The sequence below is a fragment of the Sapajus apella genome, unplaced genomic scaffold (assembly GCF_009761245.1).
Source record: "Sapajus apella isolate SASKATOON/1434 unplaced genomic scaffold, GSC_monkey_1.0 scaffold19, whole genome shotgun sequence".
Lineage (NCBI taxonomy): Eukaryota > Metazoa > Chordata > Mammalia > Primates > Cebidae > Sapajus > Sapajus apella.
This window is the reverse complement of record NW_022436959.1, coordinates 3,150,204-3,176,073: the sequence shown is the minus strand read 5'-3', so window position 1 is coordinate 3,176,073 and position 25,870 is coordinate 3,150,204. Positions and strand designations below refer to the sequence as shown.

The following is a 25,870-nucleotide window of genomic DNA, read 5'->3' as shown; positions in this document are numbered from 1 at the left end:
TTGTTATTTGGGGATTTTCATCACAAAGACATAAAACAGTGGTTACCAGAGTTAGTCAGGGTGGGAGGGAGGAATGTGGAGATTTAGGTCAAGGATATAAAGTACCAAATATGTAGAATGATTTAATTCTTTACATAAGTGGAATCTTACAATATGTGAGTTTTGTTTCTGACTTCTTTTGCTCAGCATTAGATTCAGGGGATTCATCGTTGTTTCATATAGTTGCAGACTTTTAGTACTCTTTATAAAAGAAAGTATAAGTATTTATGCATCCTTGAACAGTCCAGGATACATCATTTTGTGAGCTACTTATTTTTATTATTTGTGCTACTTGAATTTTGTATTATGTGCATGTATTATTTTTTAAAAATTTCCTAAAAATACTTTCAAGGGCTTTTAAACTAGGATCAGAAAGTTAGCTCCTTCCCTACTGACAAGTAGGCAGAAAAAAAAGACAGTAATAGCTAATATTTACTGAATGCTCACAGAGCCAACTCTTTGGGGAAAATCATCTTTTCATATATGTTTGCATTTAATCCTCCAAATCACTCAAAGCTATAGGTATTCTCACTACACTCATATTAGGCCTGCAGAAACTGAGACTGAAGGAGGTTGAGTAACATGTACAAACCATACAACTAGCAAGTGGGGAATCACAGTACACATACAGGTCTCTGACTGTAAAGCCTGGGCATTACACAGCTCCGATTACACTCAGCTGGTTGTTCAGGGAGCCTGCTGGACATGGGGAGGAGGAGCTGAAATGAGAGCACCTGAAACTGCCAGCTCAGTCCAGCTTAACAGCTCGGATTGTTCCTTCCCCGCTTCATATCCTAATTAATCAAATGCTCTTGAACATCAAAGAGAGTGAGATTGGATTATTAATGTTAAGATGAAAGAAAGGAATCTATACCCATCTGGCACCTTCAAAACGCTCCTATTCAAGCCAGGAGGGGGCACTTAGTGCAACCTTCATGGCAGTTTAATAATTTCCCAAGAATTCAGGGAGATTTAGCAACGCCACGACCAATCTGGATCCACCAGCACTTGAGAATAATGGAAAGAGCAGGAGTCTAAGGTCTAGGGCAGGGGTTAACCAACTTTCTCTGTAAAGGGAAATATTTAAATATTTTAGGCTTTGCAGGTCCTCTGATCTCTGTGTCAACTACCCAACTCTGGCACTGTAACACAAAAGCAGCCACAGACAACACGTGACCAAACTGGCATGGCTGTGTGCCAGTAAAACCTCATTTATGGCACAGATATTTGAATTTCATATAATTTTCATGTGCCTGGGCATGTATTTCTTTTTAAAAAAATATTTTTTAACCAGTAAAATATTTAAAAGCTATTCTTAGTTTGAAAGCTGCACAAATAGGGGACAAAGTTTAGAGACCTGAATTCAAATCCTCTCTCAACCATTTGTTTTTTCTGTGGCTTTCCACATGTTACATTCACCAAGCTTCACTTCTCTCTTGAGAAAATGAGCAGAGCAGGTGGCACGCATTCAGGGGCTCCCTTGTGGCTGGCACGGAGCCACATCCTTTATACGCTTTACTGAATTAAATCCTTATAATAAGCACAAAAGTCTGAAATTATATGATTGCCTTCCTCGGATAGTTATAATGATTAAGAAATTATGTGTATAATTGTGTCTGAGCTGGCCTCCATAGTTCATTGAGTTTGATGCTTCCTGCTGTATGCAAAAGTTCCCGTGTTGGTTCAATGAAAGCATGCCTGCTTTTTTTTTCTTTTTCTTTCTCTCTCTCTTTTTTTTTTTTAAGACAGAGTTTCACTCTTGTTGCCCAGGCTGGAGTGTAATGGAGCAATCTTGGCTCATCGCAACCTCTGCCTCCCGGGTTCAAGCGATTCTCCTGCCTCAGCCTCCTGAGTAGCTGGGAGTACAGGCATGCACCACCACACCCGGCTATTTTTGTATTTTCAGTAGAGACAGGTTTCACTATGTAGGCCAGGCTGGTCTCAAACTCCCGATCTCAGGTGATCCGCCTTGGCCTCTCAAAGTGCTGGGATTACAGGGGTGAACCACCACACCCGGCCTGCCTGCTTTTTCTAATACCTATGATGTTTTGAGTCCCCATATTTGTATTGCACTTAGAGTGAATAATTAACTATATTATTCTATTTAATTACAATTACACCAAGGTCCAATTTACACTCCAAATTTCACTGAACCAAAAGCTGAGTCCACACTTTAAATTGTCACTCTTTCTACTAGGTTGGTGCAAAAGTAATTGCCATCACTTTTAATGGCAAAAACAGCAATTACTTTTGCGCCAACCTAATATATATGTGCACGGTAGGCAGTTTGGCTCAGACACACTTGTTTAAAACATTGCATTAAGAAAGGTAATACATGTTAAATACCTAGCAAAGAGCCTGGGATGCAGGTGTCAGCTAGTGTTTGTTCCCACTTCCTTAGTGGGAAAGATTAGACTTAGTTACTTTTCGAGAAAGGTGAGTACCACCAGAAGGAAAAGGCCAAGGCCTTATCAGACACACTGGAACACACAGCCTTTCCAAGGAATAAATCCAACATATTCTGTGTGTGAGTTCTGGCTCTGAAGCCTGGCTTGTTCTTTGTTTTTTTTTTTTTTTTTTTTTTTTTTTTTTTTTGAGATGGAGTTTCACTCTTCTTACCCAGGCTGGAGTGCAATGGCGCAATCTCGGCTCACCGCAACCTCCGCCTCCTGGGTTCAGGCAATTCTCCTGCCTCAGCCTCCTGAGTAGCTGGGATTACAGGCATGCGCCACCATGCCCAGCTGATTTTTTGTATTTTTAGTAGAGATGGGGTTTCACCATGCTGACCAGGATGGTCTTGATCTCTTGACCTCGTGATCCACCCGCCTCGGCCTCCCAAAGTGCTGGGATTACAGACGTGAGCCACCGCACCTGGTCGCCTGGCTTGTTCTTATACTGACCCCCCAGCTTCTGCCTTGATCAGTCACCTACTAATGTGGTGTTGCTTTCTCTCACTCTGCTATCTAGTGACCCAACCTCAGCCAAAACCTCCAGCTTGCTTCTTTCTTCTGACTGTTCTGCTAGTCTGCTCCACATACCTGCTCCTACCTTCTGATGCCTCCGTTAAGCTTTGGTTGCATTCCCCACTCAGCACCAACAACTCACCAACTGAGTGCAACAGCTCAGACTCTTTTAGATGTCTAGTCCTGGACACCTCTGTTTGCTTTATAAGCACAATGTAAAAAGAGTTTCATTGCTCAGAGCCCCTCAGGAAGCAGAAGAGTAGGGTGGTGAAGACAGCAACCATCCTCTGGAATGACCCTAACTGGTGTTTCAATTCCAGCTCCCCTGCATACTAACACTTGAGTGAGTTACTCACCAGGTCTATACTTTAGTTTCTTCACCTGTAAAATGGAGGTTGCAAAAATATCATCTATCCAATAGGGTTATGGTGATGATTAAATTAGTTCTTCTATAGAAAGTGCCGGTAGCAGTGGATAGCACGCAGTAGGCACTTTATATGTGTTAGCTGTTATATCTGTTTTCTCTTAATAGCATCTATATTTCTGAGTCCTAGATCTCCCCAGAGAGTATGAAGTTCGTGGTGTTTCATGGGAACATCCATTAGCCCACTTGCTGAATCTCTCTCTGAGCTAATAATTAACACATATGTTGGATAGTAGTTTACCAGGAAAGCCTATACTGGTCTGAATGAGAAGAAACTTGCCGAACAATTCTAAAACTCACTTATCAATATAACAGCAGCCCTTGCCCAACGTGTTACCCCTATCTTCAGTACTGTGCCGAGTTCACAGCCATCACATTCTGCCAGCTCTTCCCCTGTGGGTTGAGCAACCATATCACGTATCTTCCCAATCAGGACATTTTTCATTTTTAGCTTCTTGTTTTGACATAATTTCAGGATTATAGAAAGTCTTCAAGAGTAGTACAATACCCCTATGTATTCTGTACTCACTTTCCTGAAACAATGTTTTCCATATTTGCTTTGTCATTTTGAGGGAAGTTGTTCTCTTTCTGGGTCCACAAGGGGGCGTAGTTTTAAGGGGGAGAACTTCCCAGTGCGATGCCCCCCTCCCATCTCTATCTGGTAAGAGTTAAGGGTCTATGTTTACACTTTGCGGGTGCGGGCAGAAACTTAAGAGTCAATCACTCCAGTGGCAGTTCTAATGAACTCCTTTCATTGGCCTGGGGGTCTTAGAAAAGGTGGGGGTTCCTCCCTGGTTAAAAGTCCCCTTCTTCGACAGCCTTTCAGACTCCATGTTTGGGTCCCCTTCCACGAACACTCCCTTCGTGGAAGCTGTCTTTCTCTCTCCTGGATTTCCCCTCTGGAGTCCCCTTCCACATTCTCTCATGGAAGCCTGTCTTCCCTCCTAAACTCCATCTGTTTCTATTCCGTTCCACTCAGGGTGGAAGCTGCTTTCCTTTCCTGGATTGTATCTTTCTGGATTCTCTCACTCGGTGGGAGAGTTAGCTGTTTATTTCTCTCTCCTTCTCCTTTTTCCGTCTCTAAATAAATCACTTTCTACTAACACTTTTGAATCCGGCATTTACTGCACACTGTGCCGTCGTCCCCTCTCTCATTCTTAAGAGGGCAGGAGGCCAAGAACCTGGAGAAACGTCCTCTCAGGGGAGCTGAGGGCACCCTGAACCCCAATATTACATTTGGCGAGCCAGCCAGGAGAGGGGTACACCAGAAAAAGGGGTACAGCCAGAACAGAGGTACAACCGGGAAAGGGGTACAGCCAGAGAAGAAAACTTCCAAATCATGAGTAAAACCAGCCGCACTCTGTCCTGTCTCTTTAAGAATGCCTGAAGCGGCGGCAGCCAGGCAAGGCTTCAGGGAACCTGCGCAGAGGCCCCGAGCCTTGGAGGCACGACCCAGCCCGTCTTAAGCGGCGTGGGCCAGCAGGATTTAAAAGCACAGGTTTTTTACCTTCAAGCTCTCTCTCTGCTTTCCGTCTCCTTCTCTGTCCTTCAGATATTATCGCTGGAACCAAAAGCGGAGGGAGCCTGTGGGGTGGAGCAGGGGAGCACCGCCCCCGGGCCTTTCGCGCCCTGCTGGCTGGGAACAGCCCAGCGCGGGAACAGGACCTGGGACCCCCCCTGCAGCTCGGCTGCGCAGCAAGGAGAAGCCGGGCAGGAGAAAACAGCGGGAGGGCCGAGGAAGCACGGCGGCTTGGAGGCGGCCTGGCGGCGGCCTGGCACATCGTTCTGACAGGCCTCTCCGGTGTTCCCCAGCCCCAGGCGGCAGTGTAAAGGCTCGCCGGGGCGTTGGCCTGCTGGCCGCGGGTCCCTGTGTGGGCAGCAGCTTGGGGAGTGGCCCAGGCGCTCACGTGGCTCTGGCAGGGCCAATAAGGCCACGGAAAGCCACGGAGATGGGGGAACTGACGGCCTGCCCAGCAGCAGCTGTGAACACGACTTTTAAACTGACGCGGCAAGAGGCTTTTTTCCTCTGCTGGAATATTCCCGATCTACCTCTAGATGTCCTTCCACACCTCTGTGGTTTTTAACAGGAGGCAATCCTGGGGCATTTGAAAATGGTGGGACAGTGGTGTTATCACAAAGACTGGGGCAGCAGGGGTTACTTCTGGCATTTAGTAAGCACAGTCCAGGGATGCCAAATTTCCTGCACAGGACCATCTATCCTAACACAGAATTGCCCTGTAAGTAGCATTCCTGTTAATAAATAGTGATCTGATCCCTGAACCACTCATCATAAACTAGTCTTTCTTGTGTTCTAGTCTCTCAATGATTGGCTTAGTTCTTTTCACCTTATCGGCCATCAGTTAATAATTTAGTCACCACTGTTTTCGTAGTGGGAATTTAATACATTAGATTTATCAAATGTGTCAATCAAATGTATTGGATTAGCTAGCATGCATTATAGCAAATAAAACAGCGAGTCTTCATTGTAGATCTAGTTTAAACAAAGCCTCTACCTCTTACGTGTCAATTTTTGCAGAAAACGTTATTCTAGCCAGTTGGCTAGAAGCCTAGGACTTATGTTGAGACAACCCTCTAATTTCCAGTTCTTGCAGCTCTCTGTCTAGTTATTGACACTATTCATTGCATCAGCACCAATAACAGGTACCCAGGTTTTACAGGGCAAGCATTTTACTAAGCACTTACATGCATTGTCTCATTTAACCCTCACAGTAGCCCTATAAATCAGGCATTCTTATTACAGTTTTACAAAGGACCTGCGATTCAGTGTGGTCAGGAGCAAGCCCAAGAGAGCACAGCTGTCATGTGACAAAGCCAACATTCAAAATCCCACAGTCAGGGTCTAGTACCCACACTGTGTAGACTACCCATGCATGTAAGAACATACCCAACACAATGAAAAATAAAAACTGAAACAAGAAGATCATGAAAAACATTAAATTGTAACTGTAAAGAAGAAAGAACCAAATTTAGGCTGTGAGTCACTGCAAAGTTACTGCAACCAATCAGAGTTTATTTTGTGTTTCCTAGTTAGTGGCTAAAACCAAGGGCAAAACTGACCAAATATAATTTGTTGTAGTCTAGAGGGAAATGCACAGCAAGATGTTTCTTCATCAAGAAAACTGATACTATGGAGTTTTATATTCAGTATTTTGATGAAACAGCACTAAAATGTCCTCAACATCTCTACAAAGAATCAGTAGATCTCTAAGAGGAGCCAGTGTGATGCCTAAGCATAGGCATGTAGGCTACTCCGCAGGCAGACTCAGCATAGCAGTCATCATCACATAGTAATTTCCAGCATCCTGGTAGCTTTCTCACTGGCTTTAGTTTTGAATAAGTAGGATTTTTGCTAAGCTCTGACATTATGCAACAGAGGAAACCAAAAAGACCATCCCTAGAAAATCAAATGATCTTGGGCCCCTTCCTTCCTTACCTCCTGCTTCACACTGGATTCTTTGGGAAGCAGATGCTGAAACAGAATCAGGTATACAAAAATCTGGGGACAAGTCACACCTGTGAAAGCAAAGGGAAGAAGTAAGATTGGGCTGGAGGACCCATCAGAGCCTGACATTAGCCTGACAGTCCCTGCCGGCTCAGGAATCCTTTAGGATTCCCATGTTGGGTGGAAATAACTAGACCCTTCTACTGGAACTTAGTCATTGGTAGAGGTTGTACCAAGAATAGCAGCTAAAAAGCTGAGACAGGCCCCGAGGAATCTAACAGCTAGAGGATGTCAGCAAACCATATTCCTCACAGCTGGACAGCAAGGTCTTTGTTGAAGGCGGATCTGAGCAGCATATCGGTATGTGTGCCTTGCTTCCGTATGTACTAGCCTGTATCTGATTGCAGCATGATGAGATGAGAAAGAAATATTTTTTGTTACAATTTACCACTTTCATCTCAGCCTGCTACCACTTAGCTTTCTTTGGGCAAAGGGAAAAGGACCTTTGAAGAGCTTGTCTCTTGCGTAAGTGAAAATGGAACTCTTCTCTCCTTCCCTTGGACTTCTAAACATCCCAGATAATTTCTGTGAATTCTTTTTACTAGGAAAATAGCATCCTTGAAAAGAGAAAACAAGTTGTCTTTGTCTTATACTTACACTCAAGAGTCATTTTGAGCCCCGTGTTGTGCAATGAAGTATGTCTTATGCAATGATAATTACACACTACCATGCCTCGAGAAATTTCCCCTTAAAGTGGAGTGAGGAGGAGAAACGTGGAGGCTCAATGCTTTACTTTAAGAAAACATTTGTTCTTGCTGAACCTGATGCTTGTGCTTATGAGCACAGGAGTTCTTCCCCACTGAGCAATGACTGAATCAGGTAGGCCAATTGGCCTCACTTAATGAGCTTCTCCATTTCTGAATACAAAGAGGCAAAGAGAGTAAGTTTTATGAGGACCTGGGTTTCCTTAATTAGACACTAGATTTTCATTTGGTTGGGGGGACTAATGGAGAAAGGGCGACGCTAGTGGCATCTGTAACTTGTTAAGACTAATTGAAAATCTCAGGAACAAAGCTTTCTGTGAAGAGAATGCTCTAATGAGAATGAATGTGATGATTATTTACCTAATTGGGCAATAATGACTGAGGTGCAGGCCACTTCCCCGGGATTAATAAAGAACCAGGGAGCTGACAGTTGAGACCATTAGGCTCAGCTGGTACTTCATCTTGGCGAAGGGCAAGAATCATATTAATATTGTAAAATGAGCCCAAAACATAGAGATATAAGAATATACTTTTGGAGAAATAATTTTAATTGGCTAAGTACCTGACATCAGGTTGGGCAATTCAGTTCCATCATCAAACAAAGTTTCACACAAGTTCTTCAGGACTTGTTCAATTTAGAGTGTCCTCAGCATTGGTTAAAAAAGAAAAGTGGAAGAGGGGCCCTTAGCAATATCAAAAGTAGTTTCTTGTGCAACCAAAAGCAAGCAAGCTATTATTTTACACACACACTCACTTTAAAAACAACACTAAAACATGGAGTTGAGCTGGAAGCATTGCATACTCTGGAGATACACAGTTGATATTGTTACCCACAGTGTCCTTCCAGGAAAGCCAGAGGTCATCCATAATACCACAATAAAGGCTAAAAGGATCTTACGTTACCAGAAGTTTCAATGTCTTCATAAAAATTGTGTTTGCATTCAATATCTCCCTTATCCAGTGTGACAAATATTTGTGTAGTACTCGTGCTGAGAAAAAGGGTTACTCAGCTTGCTATGTATTCATTATTCTATGGCTCTGCTCTGCAGGGGAAAGTGCAAACAGCAACTGAGAGCAAGCAGGAATCTAAGACGTGGGACTCAACTTGCCCTTTACACAGGGTGAATCCTACACTAGTGGCCTTTGCGTCTTAAGGAAATTTGTAAACATGTTTAATTGGACATTTCTTCCTTTATCTAGCAAGTGCCGAGTATCTTGCCAGGCACTATGAAAAAAGATAAAACTATAAACATGAGTAAGGCACAGCCACTGCCAATCAGTAGCTTACAATCTAGCAGAGATCTTAAACTCCAGGGAGCTCTTTTAGATATTTGCTTAGGGGTCAAAATTTCCAATCCCACTCCTCCTTCCAGCATCTTGATTCTGTAATCATTATTTTAATCTTCATTGAAGGAGATGATTAATGTGGTTCCATCTGCTGTATGAAATCACCCATGCTACAGTCAGCCAATCAAGCAACAACAGTGATAATGTACTGCTTCATTTAATGGAAATTTATCAAGCTGTTACTATGTAATATCACAGTTCTAGGGCCTGGGGAGGTAGAGCTGAATTAAAAATAATAAACTCTGTTATCCCATAGTATAGTGGAATAGGAAAGAAATACCAAAAAAAATTAATGTGTTAATGTATTATCGTTTCTATAATAGTAGGGTAAGAAGACACACAGAGGTGGAAATAACCAAGCCAATCTCAGTACTCAGAAAAGGTGTTCCAAAGGAGGTAACCTTGAATTAAACCTTGAGGAAATTGATATTCTTCAGGTAGAGGTGTATAAAGAGCTTAACAAACCAATGGAGCAGCATAAAGAAATGGCATGACAGAGTGAACGGTTGGGTATGGTCAAAGAAACTCTCTCAACTGCATCTTCTCCACGGCCTCAAAAGATTAATCAATGCTCTCCATTCTCTTAGCAAAACACCCTGAGTAACTAAACTCCCATGACTAGCAGGATATTATTACACATGACAAAGCTGTCAATTTATGCTTTCCCTTTAGAAAGACATGACTTTCGTTTTAGTGAGCTGCAATAAAACTAAGTGCAGGAGATGCAACCATGAAAGATGAAGGAAGATTATAAAAATCTTTATAATGAGATTCTGCCTCAGATTGCTTTGCTGGTTTCTCAATTGATTATTACCATTTAAAGAAACCAAAACTGAAAATTATAAAAGATAAATTATGGGTGTATTTTATGCAAAAAGAATCAAATTGAAACAAAATCTTGGCTCTACATTAAAGAAATGACAAATGCATGTTTATGTTTTTATGAAAATGTTTTAGGGTAAATTTGTATGTATGCTTTATTTCTTTAACCAATGTTTTAATCCGTTAACCAGCCACTATTATTAATGTGCTGGTTGAAAGGGTTTCTCTTAATGTATGAATTTAAAATAGAATGAGGGAAGATTAGACTTGAAAAGAAGGAAAGTCACAGTAGGACATTTGGAATTTATTCTCTAGACCAGAGGTCTGCAAACTCCAGCCTGCAAGCCAAATCCAGCCTGCGGGTTATTTTTATAAATTAAGTTTTCTTGGAATACAGCCAGACCCATCCAGTTACAGAATTGTCTATGATTGCTTCCACACTACAATGGCAGAGTTGAGTAGTTGTTACAGAGACTATATGCAATTATGCAGGAGAGTTTACACCATGCCTACAGGAAAGATATGAAATACTATGCACCTTCCTAAACACTTCCCCAAACAAAACCCTTAACCCCGTAGAGGACCAAACGCTGTTGCCCCACCAGAGCACCAATAAAGGCAGATAAATGACTGAGAAAAACCCTGTCCCTTGGGGACAGAGGCCAGAAGTGTCATCACCAATACCACTGCACGTCTCCTACTTCTAGGGAAGGGCATGAAACTCTATTGTATGCAACACCCACCACAGATACAAGGCAGGAGTTTGATTTTCATTAAGAGGAGGAATTGGAACACTGAGAATATCCCACCTTTAAGGCCCAGGCACACAGGCCTGTATGGGTCCGTGGCTGAACTCGGACAAAAGAGAAACCCTACAACCACCAGTTTAGCAAGCATTGAGTGACAAGCAGTAGCAGTATTTACAGCAAAACAGGTGCAGCTGAAAGCAGAGAGTGGGGCATTAAAACCCTTCAACACTTCAACTACTATGTTAATAGAAAATCCAAATAAAAATTTGAAGCCCTTAGGAGGCTGAGGTTGATCCTACTAACAACAAAACTCAAGTCTAGCTAGACTCCTAAGTAGGTTGATTTCGCACCCCATTCTAACAACTTTAAAGAATTTCCAGGCATAAATACTATGTGTCTCAGTATTTGATGATCTTCTACACATAACGTTTTCCATTTAATCAAAATGTATGAGACTCAAAAACAAAATGCAACCCACTGTTAAAAGCCAAAGCAATCAACAGAGCCAGAGACATGACTCCAATGTTGCAGCTCTTAGACAGTGACTTTAAATAAAATAATTACAATGAATAGGAAAAAGACATTAAAACTACTTCATGAAAGAGGATATATGGATGGCAAAAAAGCACTTTTAAAAATGTTCAGCAGCTTATACACTATTGATGGATATGTAAATTAGCTCATCCACTGTTGGAAGCAGTATGGAGAGTTCTCAAAAAAACATACCTACCATTTGTCTTAGCAATCCCATTATTGGATATATACCCAAACAAAAGCAAATTGTTCTGCCAAAAGGACACATGCACTCATATGTTCATCATAGCACTATGTATCTTCATAATAGCAAAGACATGGACTCAACCTAAATGCCAATCAATGGATTGGATAAAGAAAATGTAGTACATACACACCATGAAATACTATGCAGCCATAAAAGAAAATGACATCATATCCTTTACTGCACCATGATGCATCTGGAGGCCATTATTCTAAGTGAATTAATGCATGAAACAGATGAGATCATGCTGCATGATCTCACTTGTAAGTGGGAGCTAAAACTTGGATACACATGGACATAGAGATGGAAAGAACTAGAGCAAGAGACAAAAACCTAGCTACTGAGCACTATTCTCAGTACCTGTGTAATGGGATCAATCGTACCCTAAACCTCAGCATCACACAGTATACAAGCCTGCACATGTACCCCCTGAATCTAAATTAAAGTTGAATTCATTTCTAAAAAAAAAAGCAAAAGAAAAATGAACAAATTGAGAGGAAAAAAAAAAAAAGATGTTCAACATCATTAGTCATTAGAGAAATGCAAAGTAAAGCCATGATGAAATATCACTACATACTCAGTAAAACAACTAAAACAAAACACATTGACAGTCCTGAGTGCTAGCAAGTACCTAGAACCACAGTCTCTCTCGTACATTGTTGATGGAAGTACACAGTGGTGCAGCAACACTGGAAAACTGCTAGGCAGTTTTTAATAAAGCTAAACATGTATTTAGTTATTCTGTGCCCCAACAATTCCACTCCTATTTATCCTAGAGAAATGAAAACTTACATTCACACAAAAACCTGTACATGAATGTTTGTATCAGCCTTGTTTGAACTAACTAAAAACTGAAAACCCAAATATATTTCAGTAAGTGAATAAACATATTGTGATACATTTATACAATTTAACACTATTGGAAATAAGAAAGAACAAACAAATGATACTCAGGCCTTAGAAGACTTTCAAAGGCATTGATAAAACTCTAATGATAAAGAAGAGATTAGTGTTTGCTAGGAAATAGGGGTGAGTAGGGAGTGTGGCTATAAAGGAATAGCACAAGGGAATTTCTTGATAGTTGTAGTTCTCTATCCCGACTGTCGTGTTAGTGACATGACCTTATATGTATGAGATTAAATTTCATAGATATATAAAATGCTTGTAAAAATTGGTGATGTCCAAATAATGCTATAGTTTAGTTAACAGTATTATGCCAATGTCAATTTTGTGGTTTTCATTAAACTGATATTGACCAGGTAATGTGTACATGGGAAACTTCTGTCTCATTTTTGCAACTTTAATATGAGTCTTAAATGATTTCAAAATGAATGCTTTAAAAAATTCTCCCAACTAAATAACTATGATTCATAGGTTAAAGATTCCAGGGGATAAAAGTGGACAACATAGATGAACTGTTGAATGATTTCACAGAAAGATAAAAACTATAAGCACAATTCAAGTAGAAATGTGAGGGGGGGGGATGGAAATCACAGTAGCAATTCACAGAATTAATTCTAGGAATCATAGATTTTACATACCCAGAGGAAGAATTAGGTAATTTGAAGATAGATCAGTAAAAATTGCCCAAATTGAAAATCAATAAGAAAAATAAAAGAAAGGGGGTGGGGAGAACAAAGCATTTAAGAACTCTGGGACAATATCAAATAGTCTAAAATATATGTCATTGAAGTTACACAAGGAGAAGAGAAAATGGACAAAAGAAATCTCTGAATAATAGCTAGAATTCTCCAAAAATAATGAAAGCATCAAACCATAGATCCAAAATTTTTCCATAACCTGAAGCAGAACAAATTTTGAAAAGGTAGACATAACTTATTCAAAGTACCAAATAAAGGTAAAGAGGAAATTGAAGGAAACCAGTGGAAAAATATATGAACACATTAAATCAGAAATTGTTAAAGATTACAAAATTACAGCTAGATAGAACTGGAATAAGTTCTAGTGTTCCTTATCACTGTAGGATTACTATAGTTAACAATAACATATGGTTTCAAATAACTAGAAGAATATTGAATGATCCTAACATAAAAAATGATAAATGCTAGAGATAATAGACATGCCAGTCACCCTGATCTGATAACTATATGTATTAACACATCACCCTGTAACCTCATGAATATATATACACTTATTTTGTTAACTTACAAATTAAAGAAAATAAAATTAATATAAAGAAGAAAAAACAAAAATTATAGCTGACTTCTTGTCTCAAGCAATTAAAGCCAGAAGATAAAACATATCTTTAAACCCAACTGGGAGGGACAACGATCATCCAGAATTCTACATCTAGAATACCTGTTTAAAATGAAGGTACAATAAAAACTATTCAAAATTTTCGTAATGGGAGAATTCCTTACCAGCAGACCTATACTTTAAGAAACATTAAAGAATGTTCTTCTGACAGAATGAAAGTGAAACCAGACAAGAAATTTTATCTACATGAATATATGAAGAGCTCTGAAAATAGTAAAAATAAAGATTAATATTTAAAAACATATTTTTCTTAATTTTAAATAACTCTGAAATGTAATTGACTACCTGAAGCAAAATTATAGCAGTGGGATTTATAACCCATGTAAAATTTAAACATCTGATAACAATAGCACAAAGTTTATGAGGGATTTGAATGTATAAGTCTTCACAATGTGTAGGAATTTGTATAATATTATATAAAACATCTAATACTCAGTCTTTAGTTGCTGCAGGGAGGATCAATTTGACAGGTCCAGCACTGGAATTACCATTTAGATTAGTTAGGAAACTGCAGAAGTTCAACAAAGAAATCATCAGCACCTAGAGTATGACAAATAATAGTAAGAATACAGAGAGGATTCCAATTTGAGATCACTTAATAAGGTAAAATAAGGAGGATTTGGTGACTGAATATGAAAACGTTCTGAATGTGAGGTAGGGGAAGAGTCTATGTATTATGGGTTCCTGGCTTGGGTGTCCCTAGTAGATAGTTGTGCCATCAGTGAGTGAGAATAGAGGAGGATATGATCATTAATATGAAAAGTTAATGAGTTTGCATTTTAATTGGGGTTTCAGGCAATTTACATGTAATGTTATTATTTATGCGTTGGGATTGAAATCTACCTACCACTGGTTTGTTGCTTTTATTTGTTCCATCCATATTTTTGTTCCTTTTTTTCTTTCTATTTCAGCCTGGATTCATTGAGCTTTTTATGATTTCATTTTGTCTCTATTATCAACTTATTAATTATGCCTCTTTTTCTATTTCTTTTCATGTTGACCTGGGCTTTACAATGTATATCCTCTCTACATTCCTACTGTTGTTTAACATACATTTCTTCTTTGAACGTCTGCATAGTTTCATAATTTAAATGGTAATTAATTCCAGTATTGGACTTAACAAATTGATCCTCCCTGCAGCAACTAAAGAGATCTATTTAAAATACATGTTTGAGGATATAAACATTTAACAACTTTCACAGTATAAAAAAAATTACAATCTCTTTTAACTGGCATATGAGGCTCTAAAAGTCTGGATTCTTCTTGTTTCTGCAGACCTATTTTTGCCACTTCTTAGCTCCCGTTTAGGCTTCAGCAACAACAAACTGATGTTTAATATACACAAGCCAAGTAATTTCTCATCTCCATAACTTTGTTCATGCTGTCATCTGTGCCTAGAATCAGAATTCTGCATTCCCTTCTCACTTGACCAATCGTCACTGAAAAGCTCAGCGATTGCCTCATTCTTGACTTCTTCCCAGTCCACCTATATTTGTGCTCCAGCTGGGAATCCCCATTCATGTTTACAAGAAACACTCAAAGGACAATAAAGCCTGTGTAAGTCTACTTTGGCTTTCCTGAGTATAAAACTTTCCTAAGATCTTTCACATAACAGATTTTTAAAAGCAAGAGTAATACGTGGAGGTGATTAAGCCTTTAAAATGTACCCTTTGTTCCCAAGGTCTTGTTCATTATCATTTAGGAGCAGTTTATTTGCAATGTACTCAATTACTTAGGTTAACTAAATAGCTTTTTACTGATCAGCATTGAGCATCATTTGCTTAACAGCAACTAACAAATGCAGTGGCATAGTTCCACTGATAGTCTACTTTCAGAAATAGGCTTATTTGAGATTGAGCTCCAGGGCAAAAATAGATTCTAACAGAATAGATTATTGTTATTTACATAAGCACTTGGATCCAGAGAAACATAAGATAATCTTTCCTTTTTTAAAAAATCAAGGAATTAATAAGCCAAAAGAGAATATCCAAGTAACCAAGTCCATTCCGTTCATTCATCTATCCATTTGTGCCAGGAAAATCTTCATGACATTCCTATTTGATCAGTCAGAACCCGCAGCTCTCAGTGACTGCTCACGTCTGACCTTCTAAGTAAGGACTTCTCTTATAGCTTAGAACAGTTATGGGATTTTTCCTCTCCAAGCTTTTGACACTTTTGATTATTGATCCCATGTCCTTGCCAATGCTTTTTGTTGGTAACTGTAGAAAAATAACAGAAAATACAGACAGGCAAAAGACTGGGAAGGTCACATAACTTTGTATGGTAAACCATACCATGTGAAAACTCAAGGAAAGCTTCTGGAACATGGGACATATTAGCTAGATGTTGAAAGATCAATGGGAATTCAATAGGGTGGAAAATGGAGGGAGGCTATTCCAAGCAGAGAGAATATGTATCTAGAAGCACAAATGTATGATCAATATGGTGCTCAACATTGAAATCCCACATGGGGACCTGACAAAAGGTAGTTGTCTTAGTCTGTTTGTGCTGCTATGACAGAATACCAGAGACTGTATAATTTATCAGCAGAAATTTATTAGGACACAGTTCTGGAGGCTAGGATGTCTAAAATTCAGGTGCCAGAAGGTTCAGTGTCTGGCGAGGTCATTCTCTTCTTCCAAGACGGTGTCCTGCATGCTGCCTGGATCTTCACGCGGCAGAAGGCCAAAGGGTGAGAGAGGATGAGTCCATTAGCTTTTTATAATGGTATTAATCTATTCATAAGGGCTCAACCTAAATGCTTCCCACTAGCCCCCACTGTCACATTGGGAATTAAGTTTCCAACACATGAATTCTGGAAGACACATACAAACTGTAGCAGTAGGCAAGGCCAAATCGTGAAAGACTTTTATGCTAAGCTGTGGGACTCACACTTCATTCTGTTAACAGTGAGGATGCAGAAAGGGAGAGATGCAGTGGCTCACACCTGTAAACGCTATGAAAATTTTTAAATAGTAAAAGTTAGCTGGGTGTGGTGGCATGTACTATTCCCAATTACTCAGGAGACTGAGGCAGGAGGATCACTTGATCCTGGAAAGTCGAGACTGCAGCAAGCCATGATCATACCACTGCACTCCAGCCTGGGTGACAGCGATACCCTGTCCCCCTTCTCTCCAAAATAAGATACAAAAAAGGGAAATTGATCTCCCCAGTTCTCTAAAGGAGTAAAAGCAACTTCTGTGGGTAGAATGCCCGGCCCTATAAATACAAGGGGCCAAAATAGAAAACGGGCAACCTAAGTAGGGAATGAGGAAAAGAGAAGACAGGAACTTGTGTTGGCATGTTAGCCTAGGGAATGAAGGAGAAAAGAATCTAAAAAGAAATAAATGAAAACAATAAAAGGCAATTTGGAAGGCAATCAGACGCTGACATCTACAGAATGGGTTAAAGCCTAGCTTCACCTCTTTCTCTGAAATCTTAAAATGTTTTAATCTCTCTTATTTTGTTCATCTATAAAACTGAGATTTTATCTCATAGTTTGTTGTGAGATTAAATAAGTTAATGATTCTATTTAGAACTTTGCCAAGGATATAATAACTGCTTAATAACAACCCTCACAATCATGTTCTGTGTTCTAGAGAAGCCAGGTTAAGGGTAGTAATTCTCCTTTAAGCCGTGAAGTCCACCTAGAGTTATGTAAGGTGTCACCATTGGGGGATGGTGTGTGGTAGGCACATGAAACCTTTCTGTTCTGTTTTTTGTAACTTCTCGTGAGTCTCTAATTATTTCAAAAAAGTTTTTATTTTGTTTTATTTTTTTAAAAGCCTTTTCAAACCACAATGGCAATTCATTCAAGCATGAGCTCAGCACTTGCTGCATGCCATACCCTGAGCTCCTTCTGTTCTCACGTTAATAAACCTCATTTTCCAATATTCAAAAAGCAATTAACCAAATGACAGTGTGACTTTCCATTTTTACTATTGCTCTTTAGCAGAAACACAGCAATAAAAATAAACTATTGGAAATGAAACTATGAGTATCCTAGATTAATCCCCAAAGTTGCAGTTTCTTTTGTTTTTCAGCCGTTCAATTTTCTGAGAGGCTGAACCCAGCCAAGTACATACTCTATTTCTGAGCAGAGTTCTGCCCAGTTCTCGGTCTAACTAGAATTGCACAGAAACAACAAATCCTCGTGTAGCCTAACAGCGTTTCTCAACAGAGGCATGATTGGAATTCTGAGCTGAATGATTTAATACCCACGGGTACAGCCCACGGACAGTCCAGAGAATCCACACTTGCCTTGTCTTTGTGCAACTAGGATGTATGTCTGCATGACAATAATACTCAATTTCTGCCCCCATTCACCCTTTCACCACAGCAGGGGCAAGGCACCCTAGAGCATAAATAATCTGAACAACCCTATGTTGAGGGCCTGCTGAAGATGCTCAACATCCCTGGTCCCATTCACTAATTGTCTGCCATCAATCACAACTTGACAGTTACGAGCGAATTGCCTGTGTTCTCCCCATATGCCTGCCTTTCTCATTGTGTAAACACAGCCCTACCTCCATCTGCTAGTTACCACCAATCACTCTTGCCAAGATGGTGACTCCTTTTCTTGCCTGCTAGTCCCTAAACACAAAGAATCCAAAGTGCCCTGGTGGCAGCCATAACTTTTAGTTCAATGGGATCTTTGCTATGTTCCCTGGCCAAAGTACAAGTCCTTTGGTGACCAGGCTCTCCAACTTGAAGAGCATAAAGGTACAGATGAAGAAGCACAAAGCCCTTCCATGGGTCAATGGGAGTGACGTTAACTGAGGCCATTTCTTCCTCTACCCCTTGATTCTAAGACCTACGTATACTTCTGTTAGGGACCCAACACCATGAAGTGTGCTCTGATTTAACACATATGCCACACTTTAAAGGATGGGACCCTGGCACTTCATCGCTTCCTTCAGTAGTTCATTCTAGGGTGCTAAAAGTACAGCTACTTCTGTCTGGTAAAATATGTGATACAAACAGTAGGTTCTAGGATCATGAACCAATCCTACACCCCCTTCACTATTAAGTGGGTCCCCTGATCAAATACTATGTATGGAATTCCATTCTAGTTTGGTAATCCAAAAGCCCCCAGAGAATAGTTAGTCATGTAGACTACGACTCAGAGATGAGGAAAGGAAAGCTTATACCCAGAATAAGTGCATCATTGGAAGGAAAGACAGCTGGCTGCTGCAGGACAGAGGGCGCCCAATGTAGTCAACTTGCCACAAAGCAACCAGTTGATCTCCTGAAGAACTAGTAACCTATTGAGGGCTCAGTGTTGGTCTCTCTTGTTAGCAAGTTGTACATTCAAAATCAGCAGTAGCTAGACTGGCCAGGAGTAGTGTTGCTCTTTGCTGCTGTGGCCACTCTATTCATGTGCCCATTGTACCAGTCCTTTATCTGATGACAAAGCCTGGATCATGCCAACTGGACAAGTTACCTTGCCTATTTGTTTTTTTAGTGCTTCTTGTATACTTGATGCTTCCCAATTAATGTCAAATGCATGACACAAGAATCTTCACACATTGTGCCCACTCCCATAATCCCAACCACATGCCTCTGACTCATATTCTTGTCTCTCATCTCCAAGTCCCTTTTATTCAGGTCCTTGTCCACATAGCTAAACTATTGGCTATTGCGCAGAAATCTAATATATTCATATGTTAGACCATTTTTTCTTCCACACAAAGTAGATAACCATATGCACTGCTTGCAGCTTCATTTATTGAAAAGAACTTCCTTCTCCACTGTCTTCCAAGGCTACCCCATAATGCAGCCGCACTTCAGTGACCATCTATTTTTGCTTTACAGCTGCATAGTGAACTAACCCATTGTCAACCAAGATTGGCCCTTTACCTCCCTTTCAGCTAGTCATAGAGAACCCCCCATATAGCCATAAGTGTGAGCTATGAAAGGGCACTGGTACAACCCTGGTGGATAACATGGGGGCATCTGTGCTACCTGCTCATGCAGCTTCCTATGCCAGTCTAGTCCCATAAGGGTTTGATCCCAGGTGTGCCATTTCCATTTTCCAGTAGAAGGCTGTGGGACATGTCTGAGTGTATAACTTAGTGCATCAGCAATAATCTAGCTCATAATAGTCAGTTCCAAATACATTTGGTGTCCCATTATCAACCATTCCATCTTGACCAAGGCTCAGCAACATTCTAGAAACAGTTTCTCAAAAGGTTTATAACTTTATACTGAAAATGGCATGGCATTGCTTCACAGCCCTAGGGGCCTTCATTCTGATTCTTTCACTTGGGCATCCATCAACTCCAAACTGTATCTTTCCCCACTAACACGTTCAGCACCATCGGGTCAGCCAGATCATATGCCCCGCGTAGTAGGCTTGCTGATACTGCAGCCCACACATGCTGCAGAACCCTTTCTTGCTCCAGGCCCACTCAAAGCTGTGAGACTTTTGTGCAGTTCAGTATATGGGACCAAAAAATATTACTAGATATGAAATGTATTGCCACCAAAACACAAAGATACCAGGTATCTTACTTTATTTATTGAGACCGGAAATGTAAGATACAGCAATTTAACTTTTTTTTTTTTTTTTGGGACGGAGTTTCGCTCTTGTTACCCAGGCTGGAGTGCAATGGCGCAATCTCGGCTCACCGCAACCTCCGCCTCCCGGGTTCAGGCAATTCTCCTGCATCAGCCTCCTGAGTAGCTGGGATTACAGGCACGCGCCACCATGCCCAGCTAATTTTTTGTATTTTTAGTAGAGACGGGGTTTTACCGTGTTGACCAGGATGGTCTCAATCTCTTGACCTCGTGATCCACCCACCTCGGCCTCCCAAAGTGCTGGGATTACAGGCTTGAGCCACCGCGCCCGGCCCCAGCAATTTAACTTTTACTTGAAAGTGCAGTGGTGGCATGGGGGGGAGGTATTCTAGCAGCCTTTCACTACCAAACCACTAAAAACCTTTCCACTGTGGCATGTTCCTGAATTTTCACAGGGTTTATCTCCCACTTTCCAGAGTGTATGTGTCCTACTAAGGCCTCTAATGTATTAGACATTTCTTGTTGACTCTTAATGATGTCTTTGGTGTAAATGGATCAATGTGATATTCTACAGAATGTTCAGATGGTTGAGCTCTCTTCAGACCTTATTATGACAGGCATTTGAAGAGGTAACATAGCCCTGGGGAAAGCAGAAAATGAATGTTATTGTCTGTTTCATGTGAATACAAACTCTGATCTTTTCTGATCAGATTAGTAAAGAACACTCTTGCCAAATGAACATCTGCATGCCGTTTACCTGAGGCCATATTAACCTGCTCTAGCAAAGATACTATGTCCAAAACCACAGCCACAATCAGGGCTACTGCTTGTTTGAGCTTGCTGCAGCCTACTCATTCTCCAGGATCCACCCGCTTTCTACAGGGACCAGGCTGGTGAATTGATGACTTCTACTTGGCCTTTCCTACTATGATGGGAAAACCAATATAGGGTTCCTTCAACTGCCAATTAAACATTTAGGGGATGAGGGAATGACTAATGGAAAGGAAGGCAAACCTAGTTGACCATTTTGCTGTAGCCAGTATTTTATTTATTACTTGGTCCCATAAGATTTCATTCTAATAGTGGTCTATGACTCTGGATTTTATGTTAATTCAGACCCTGTGCCTAATGGTCCTCAAAATGTCTATTTTCATTTCCCTAGTGTACAGTCACTCAAATAAATAGGCATAGGACCCTTTCAGAAAAGATTAGAGGAATCATTGCACTACATACTTTCTATAGTTTTGCAAGACTTGGCTCTATGACTATCTCTCCTACCATCCATCCTGGATTGCAGATGGAAACCACTACTGAGTTTCTTGATGATGCTCGTGCCTTCTGAGTCCTTTCAAGGAAAATAATTCTCTCATGGGTCTTCTGGCTTCTCTCAATACATCCATTACAGCATGCCCACTTCCTTTAGCCTTTGCATTATTTTCTCTAGTATCTACCAGGGAAACTCAAGGATTTCCATTCTTCTTAGGACCATCACTTTCTCCATCCTTCTAAGAACTACCTTAGGAATAAGTTTCCCCTCCCTCTGGGGTCCTTGACAGGGTGTTATATCCCATGTCCCCAAAAAGTGATCCAAGTCAGTGAGTTCTTGCTTATCCAGTCTTGTGTTCCAGTCCTATCCATTAATCAGCAGAGAATCCCTGCTGCACTGTGGGATTTTTTTTTAATTTAAAAAAAAATTTTGTGGGTACATAGTAAGTGTATATATTTATGAGATACAGGAGATATTTTGAGAACATGTGATGTTTGTCTTTCTGTGCCTGGCTTATTTCACTTAATTGATAATGTCACATAATGATCGCCTGTTCCATCCATGTTGTTGCAAATGACAGGATCTTATTCTTTGTTATAGCAAAATAGTCCTCCATTATGTATATGTACCATCTTTTCTTTATCCATTCATCTGTCAATAGATACTTAGATTGATGATTATCGTGATTCCTCTTCAGTAATTAGTAAAATTTTTCCTAGGTGGTTACATCTAAGTGGTAACAAGCTCTAATAATAAAAGTCAAAGAACTCCTACCTTGCTTTACTTTTCCCCAGTGGCCATCTGATACATCAGGAAGACAAAAAAAGAATGAACCTCCCCAGGATTTCATTTCTATTGTGGCTTAGCTGCAAATTTGGGGGGAAAAAAAAACCTGAATGTAAGCACTTGTATGTTTTTGTTAGATTCTTTCACAGGACTAGTCAACATTCTGACAGATATTATTTGGCGATTCACTGGGGACTTCATGGCACCTGACCTGGTTTGCCGAGTGGTCCGCTATTTGCAGGTATGTAACACCTTCCAAATGTGATCAGACAAACTGATACCAGAGTTAGCTCTTAGATTTATCATAAGGAAAATAATATGAAACCTTCATTTCTATGCATCAGACTCCCCGTTTTCTCCTACGTGGAAGGGCAATAAAAATTTGAAAGTTTTTAAATGTATTTCCTTTGCTAAAAATAGTATCTATGTAAAGAAAACACAAACAAGCAATGCTAAGGAAGTAAAGCATTCATATTTCAAACGTTAAAATGTCTGGGTCAATATTAAGGATGTTGGCGTATTGTGGATCTCCAAAATGTTTGTTAATGATATTTACCTTTTATCCTTCAAATGAACTCAATACTGGCTACTGTTCTTTTTGTAAAACAAGGGGAATTTGTTAGAAAATAACTATTACCTATTGAATTACTGCCTAAATTATACTTTTTAATGTATCTTTTGGCATTTGAATTTCTTCCTCTCAAATTTCCTATTTTCCTTTTTGAATGATTTTGTAACTGAGAGACATTATTTTTGTAGTTTTTCTAAGATCTATTTTTAGATTAAAGATATCCATGCTTTGTATGTCAGTCTGCTTCATTGTAAGCCACATTTATGTATCATATGTATATTTGACTTAAAATATTATATATATACCACATACTTAAATTATTAATATGTCATAGATGTATATAATATAGATTAAGACACTTCAACTAAGTATGAAAAGAATGAATCATTCATAACTGATTTTAGGTCTGATGCCATGTTTCTGAGTTCTTAAAATTATTTTTGATTAATATATTTGTATTCTGATGCTAGTACTTCAGATCTAAATTATTATCATTTTATGTACATATAGTACATTTCTAGAAAGCTTTATCCTGCTAGATTTCATCTGTTAGTAGAATCTTTTAGAATGCTTGTATCTATATTCATAAGTAAAATTATAATTTTTATTGGTTTTATTATTTTCAGGTCTTGGTAATGAAGTTATTTTATATTCAGAAAATGAATTTGGAACGGTTACAGTTACAATCTTCTTTTGTGCTCTGATTATAACCTTGGAAGTTTGTTATGTGTGAAAGAGCCTTTACCATTATGTATGGCTAGTGTTTTCTCAGGGGAAATTTTTAAAAACATATTTCAATTTCTTTCTGAGGATATTTGTTTCCTTGTACATAAATGCTTTCAATTGCTTATTATATTAGTAATTAATTGTTGAGACACAAATTATGAAAAACTTTGTGGCTTAAAACAATAAACATTTATTATCTCATAGTCTATTAGCCAAGAATTCAGGAGCAGCTTGGCTGGGCAGAGCTGGATAAAGGCTTATCAAAAGGTTCAGTCAGATGCTTTGTGGAAATGTAGCCATCAGAACACTTGACTGGGACTGGACAAGATGGATCACTCACGTAGGTGGGAAATTAGTGCTGGCTTTGGTGGAACACTCAGTTCTCCACATGGACCTCTCTCTATAGGTGTATTTTAGTGTCCTCACAGCATAGTAGGTGGCTTTTCCAAGAATAACATATTCAAGTGATCAAGGTGGAAGTGGCAATGTATTTTATGAGCTAGTCGCATAAGTCATACACCATCACTTTCATATGATTATTTTGGTCGTACAAATCAACTCTGATTCTGTATGGGGAAGGAAGACCCACAAAACTAGGAAGCAAGGATTATTTTTGACATGTTGGAGGTTGGCAACCATACATATCTTCGTATTTTCATATTTTTCCAAAGTATTTTATAACCTATGTTTTCTCCTAATTGTTAACTTTAAAATGTCTTCTTGATTTAGAAATATGCATGTCAGTAACATTTCTTCTAACTGTATCTATAATAAATGATAAGATAACACTATATATAAAATATCTTTATGACATGAGGAAAACGATAGAGAAAGAAATTTTGATAATTCTCTCTTCTATAAAGGAAGCAAGAAAATTGGCAAAAAATTATCAGAATCAAATTTGTAGGACTCTGGAAATTAACCAAAGCTTTGCAATTACCCAGGGAGCATTTATTCAGGAAAATGGCTGAATCTCAGTGAGAAAAATGAGCTTTGTGGTGTTTTGGCTTGCATTATTCTCATCCCCTAGTATTCAATTCTGTAATAGCCTTAAAACTTAATAGCTCTCATTCACAGTGAAAAATTGTCTGGCAGCCACTGTAGAAAGCAGAACAGGGATAGCGCCCTTTCAAATTTCCTAGAAATTGCCATTATTTGACATGTCTGGCAGTTTTCTGGAAGACTCCACTTGCAAAGCTATCTTTATTTTACTTAAATCAGAACTCACCCACTGTGAAAAACCTTTTTCCTCTGGGCATTTGTCAAAACAATTACTTTGCTTAACTTTGCTTATGACTGAGGTATTGGATAAAAGTTGGGGAAAACAATAGACTAACCAAAGCTTAAAAACATAAGCTGAGTAATGACATATCCACAGGAAATTTGAAAATCTCTGACATAGTCCCAAAAATCTAGAAGACTAGGTATATGCCTACAACTATGCTCATCCTAAGGAAGAAATAGAGAAGGCACTGAGCTGTTGATCTTGAGGCTTTCTGCAAGGAGGAAGTGAAGGCAAAGACATAATTGTCAGTTGCCTGGCTAAGTGTCAAAATCATGCTCCAACATTCACACAGGCCTCTGCAATGACTGGGGGAATTAGTAGTTTCTGGAATTTAAGAAAATCTCTGTTTAGGAGCTATCACCAAGATCGCAGAGTAGGAGGTATTCACCTTCATCCCTCTAAAACATTCAAGTATAGACAGCTATTCACAAACTAAAATAGCCCAGAGAGGGCTCAAGTTCCCATTAAAGAATTTGCAGCAACATTATGCAGCAAAAAATGGAGAATAACAACATAGAAAGAATTGCTGGTAGATTGGCATACCTGAGAGGCCATGGTCTGGCTAGGAACAAAGAGGAAAGGTGGAAGTTATCAGTGTTAGACACAGAAAGGACCAACATTGTCTCTAGTGGCCTGCTCCACAGAAGACACTAGAATCTTTTCCCTCTGTCTAAACAACAGCCATTCCTGCAAGGGAACCCCAGAGGGGGAGATGTGGCTATAACTCCCTCCTATCCCGCAAGAAGCAATTGCTGTTGAGCTGCTTTGGGAATGGGATTGTCATCTCTTCCAACCATGTGCAAGTTCCAGCCCTGGAGCCGTGGCCATCTGGGAATGCCCACACTCCAGACTGAGAGTCTCTGACTACACTGGGCCCAATCATGTTTTTAACACCACAGCCAGCACCACAGTAAGCTAGTTAACACTTCAAACCCCAATATTAAACTCTCCCTGCATGTCCACACTCCAGACACTGACTTAACCGCTATAGAGAGGTAGCCCCACCCAGGCCACAGAGCCATTATAATTCTGTGCATACCTGTGCTCCCATTCTTGTCTCCTTGACTAATTCACAAGTATACTATTACCA

At 39.7% G+C, this 25,870-nt stretch overlaps 1 protein-coding gene across 2 annotated transcripts in view; it reads left to right on the top strand.

Annotated features, from left to right (window-relative positions):
• Positions 1-25,870, top strand: part of NPSR1 (neuropeptide S receptor 1) — a 174,217-nt gene that overhangs the window by 97,330 nt on the left and 51,017 nt on the right. For both annotated transcript variants that reach the window (XM_032286820.1, XM_032286819.1), the window contains exon 3: positions 22,336-22,439. In XM_032286820.1, the coding sequence (XP_032142711.1) occupies positions 22,336-22,439 (104 nt within the window). The remainder of the gene's footprint in view (positions 1-22,335; positions 22,440-25,870) is intronic.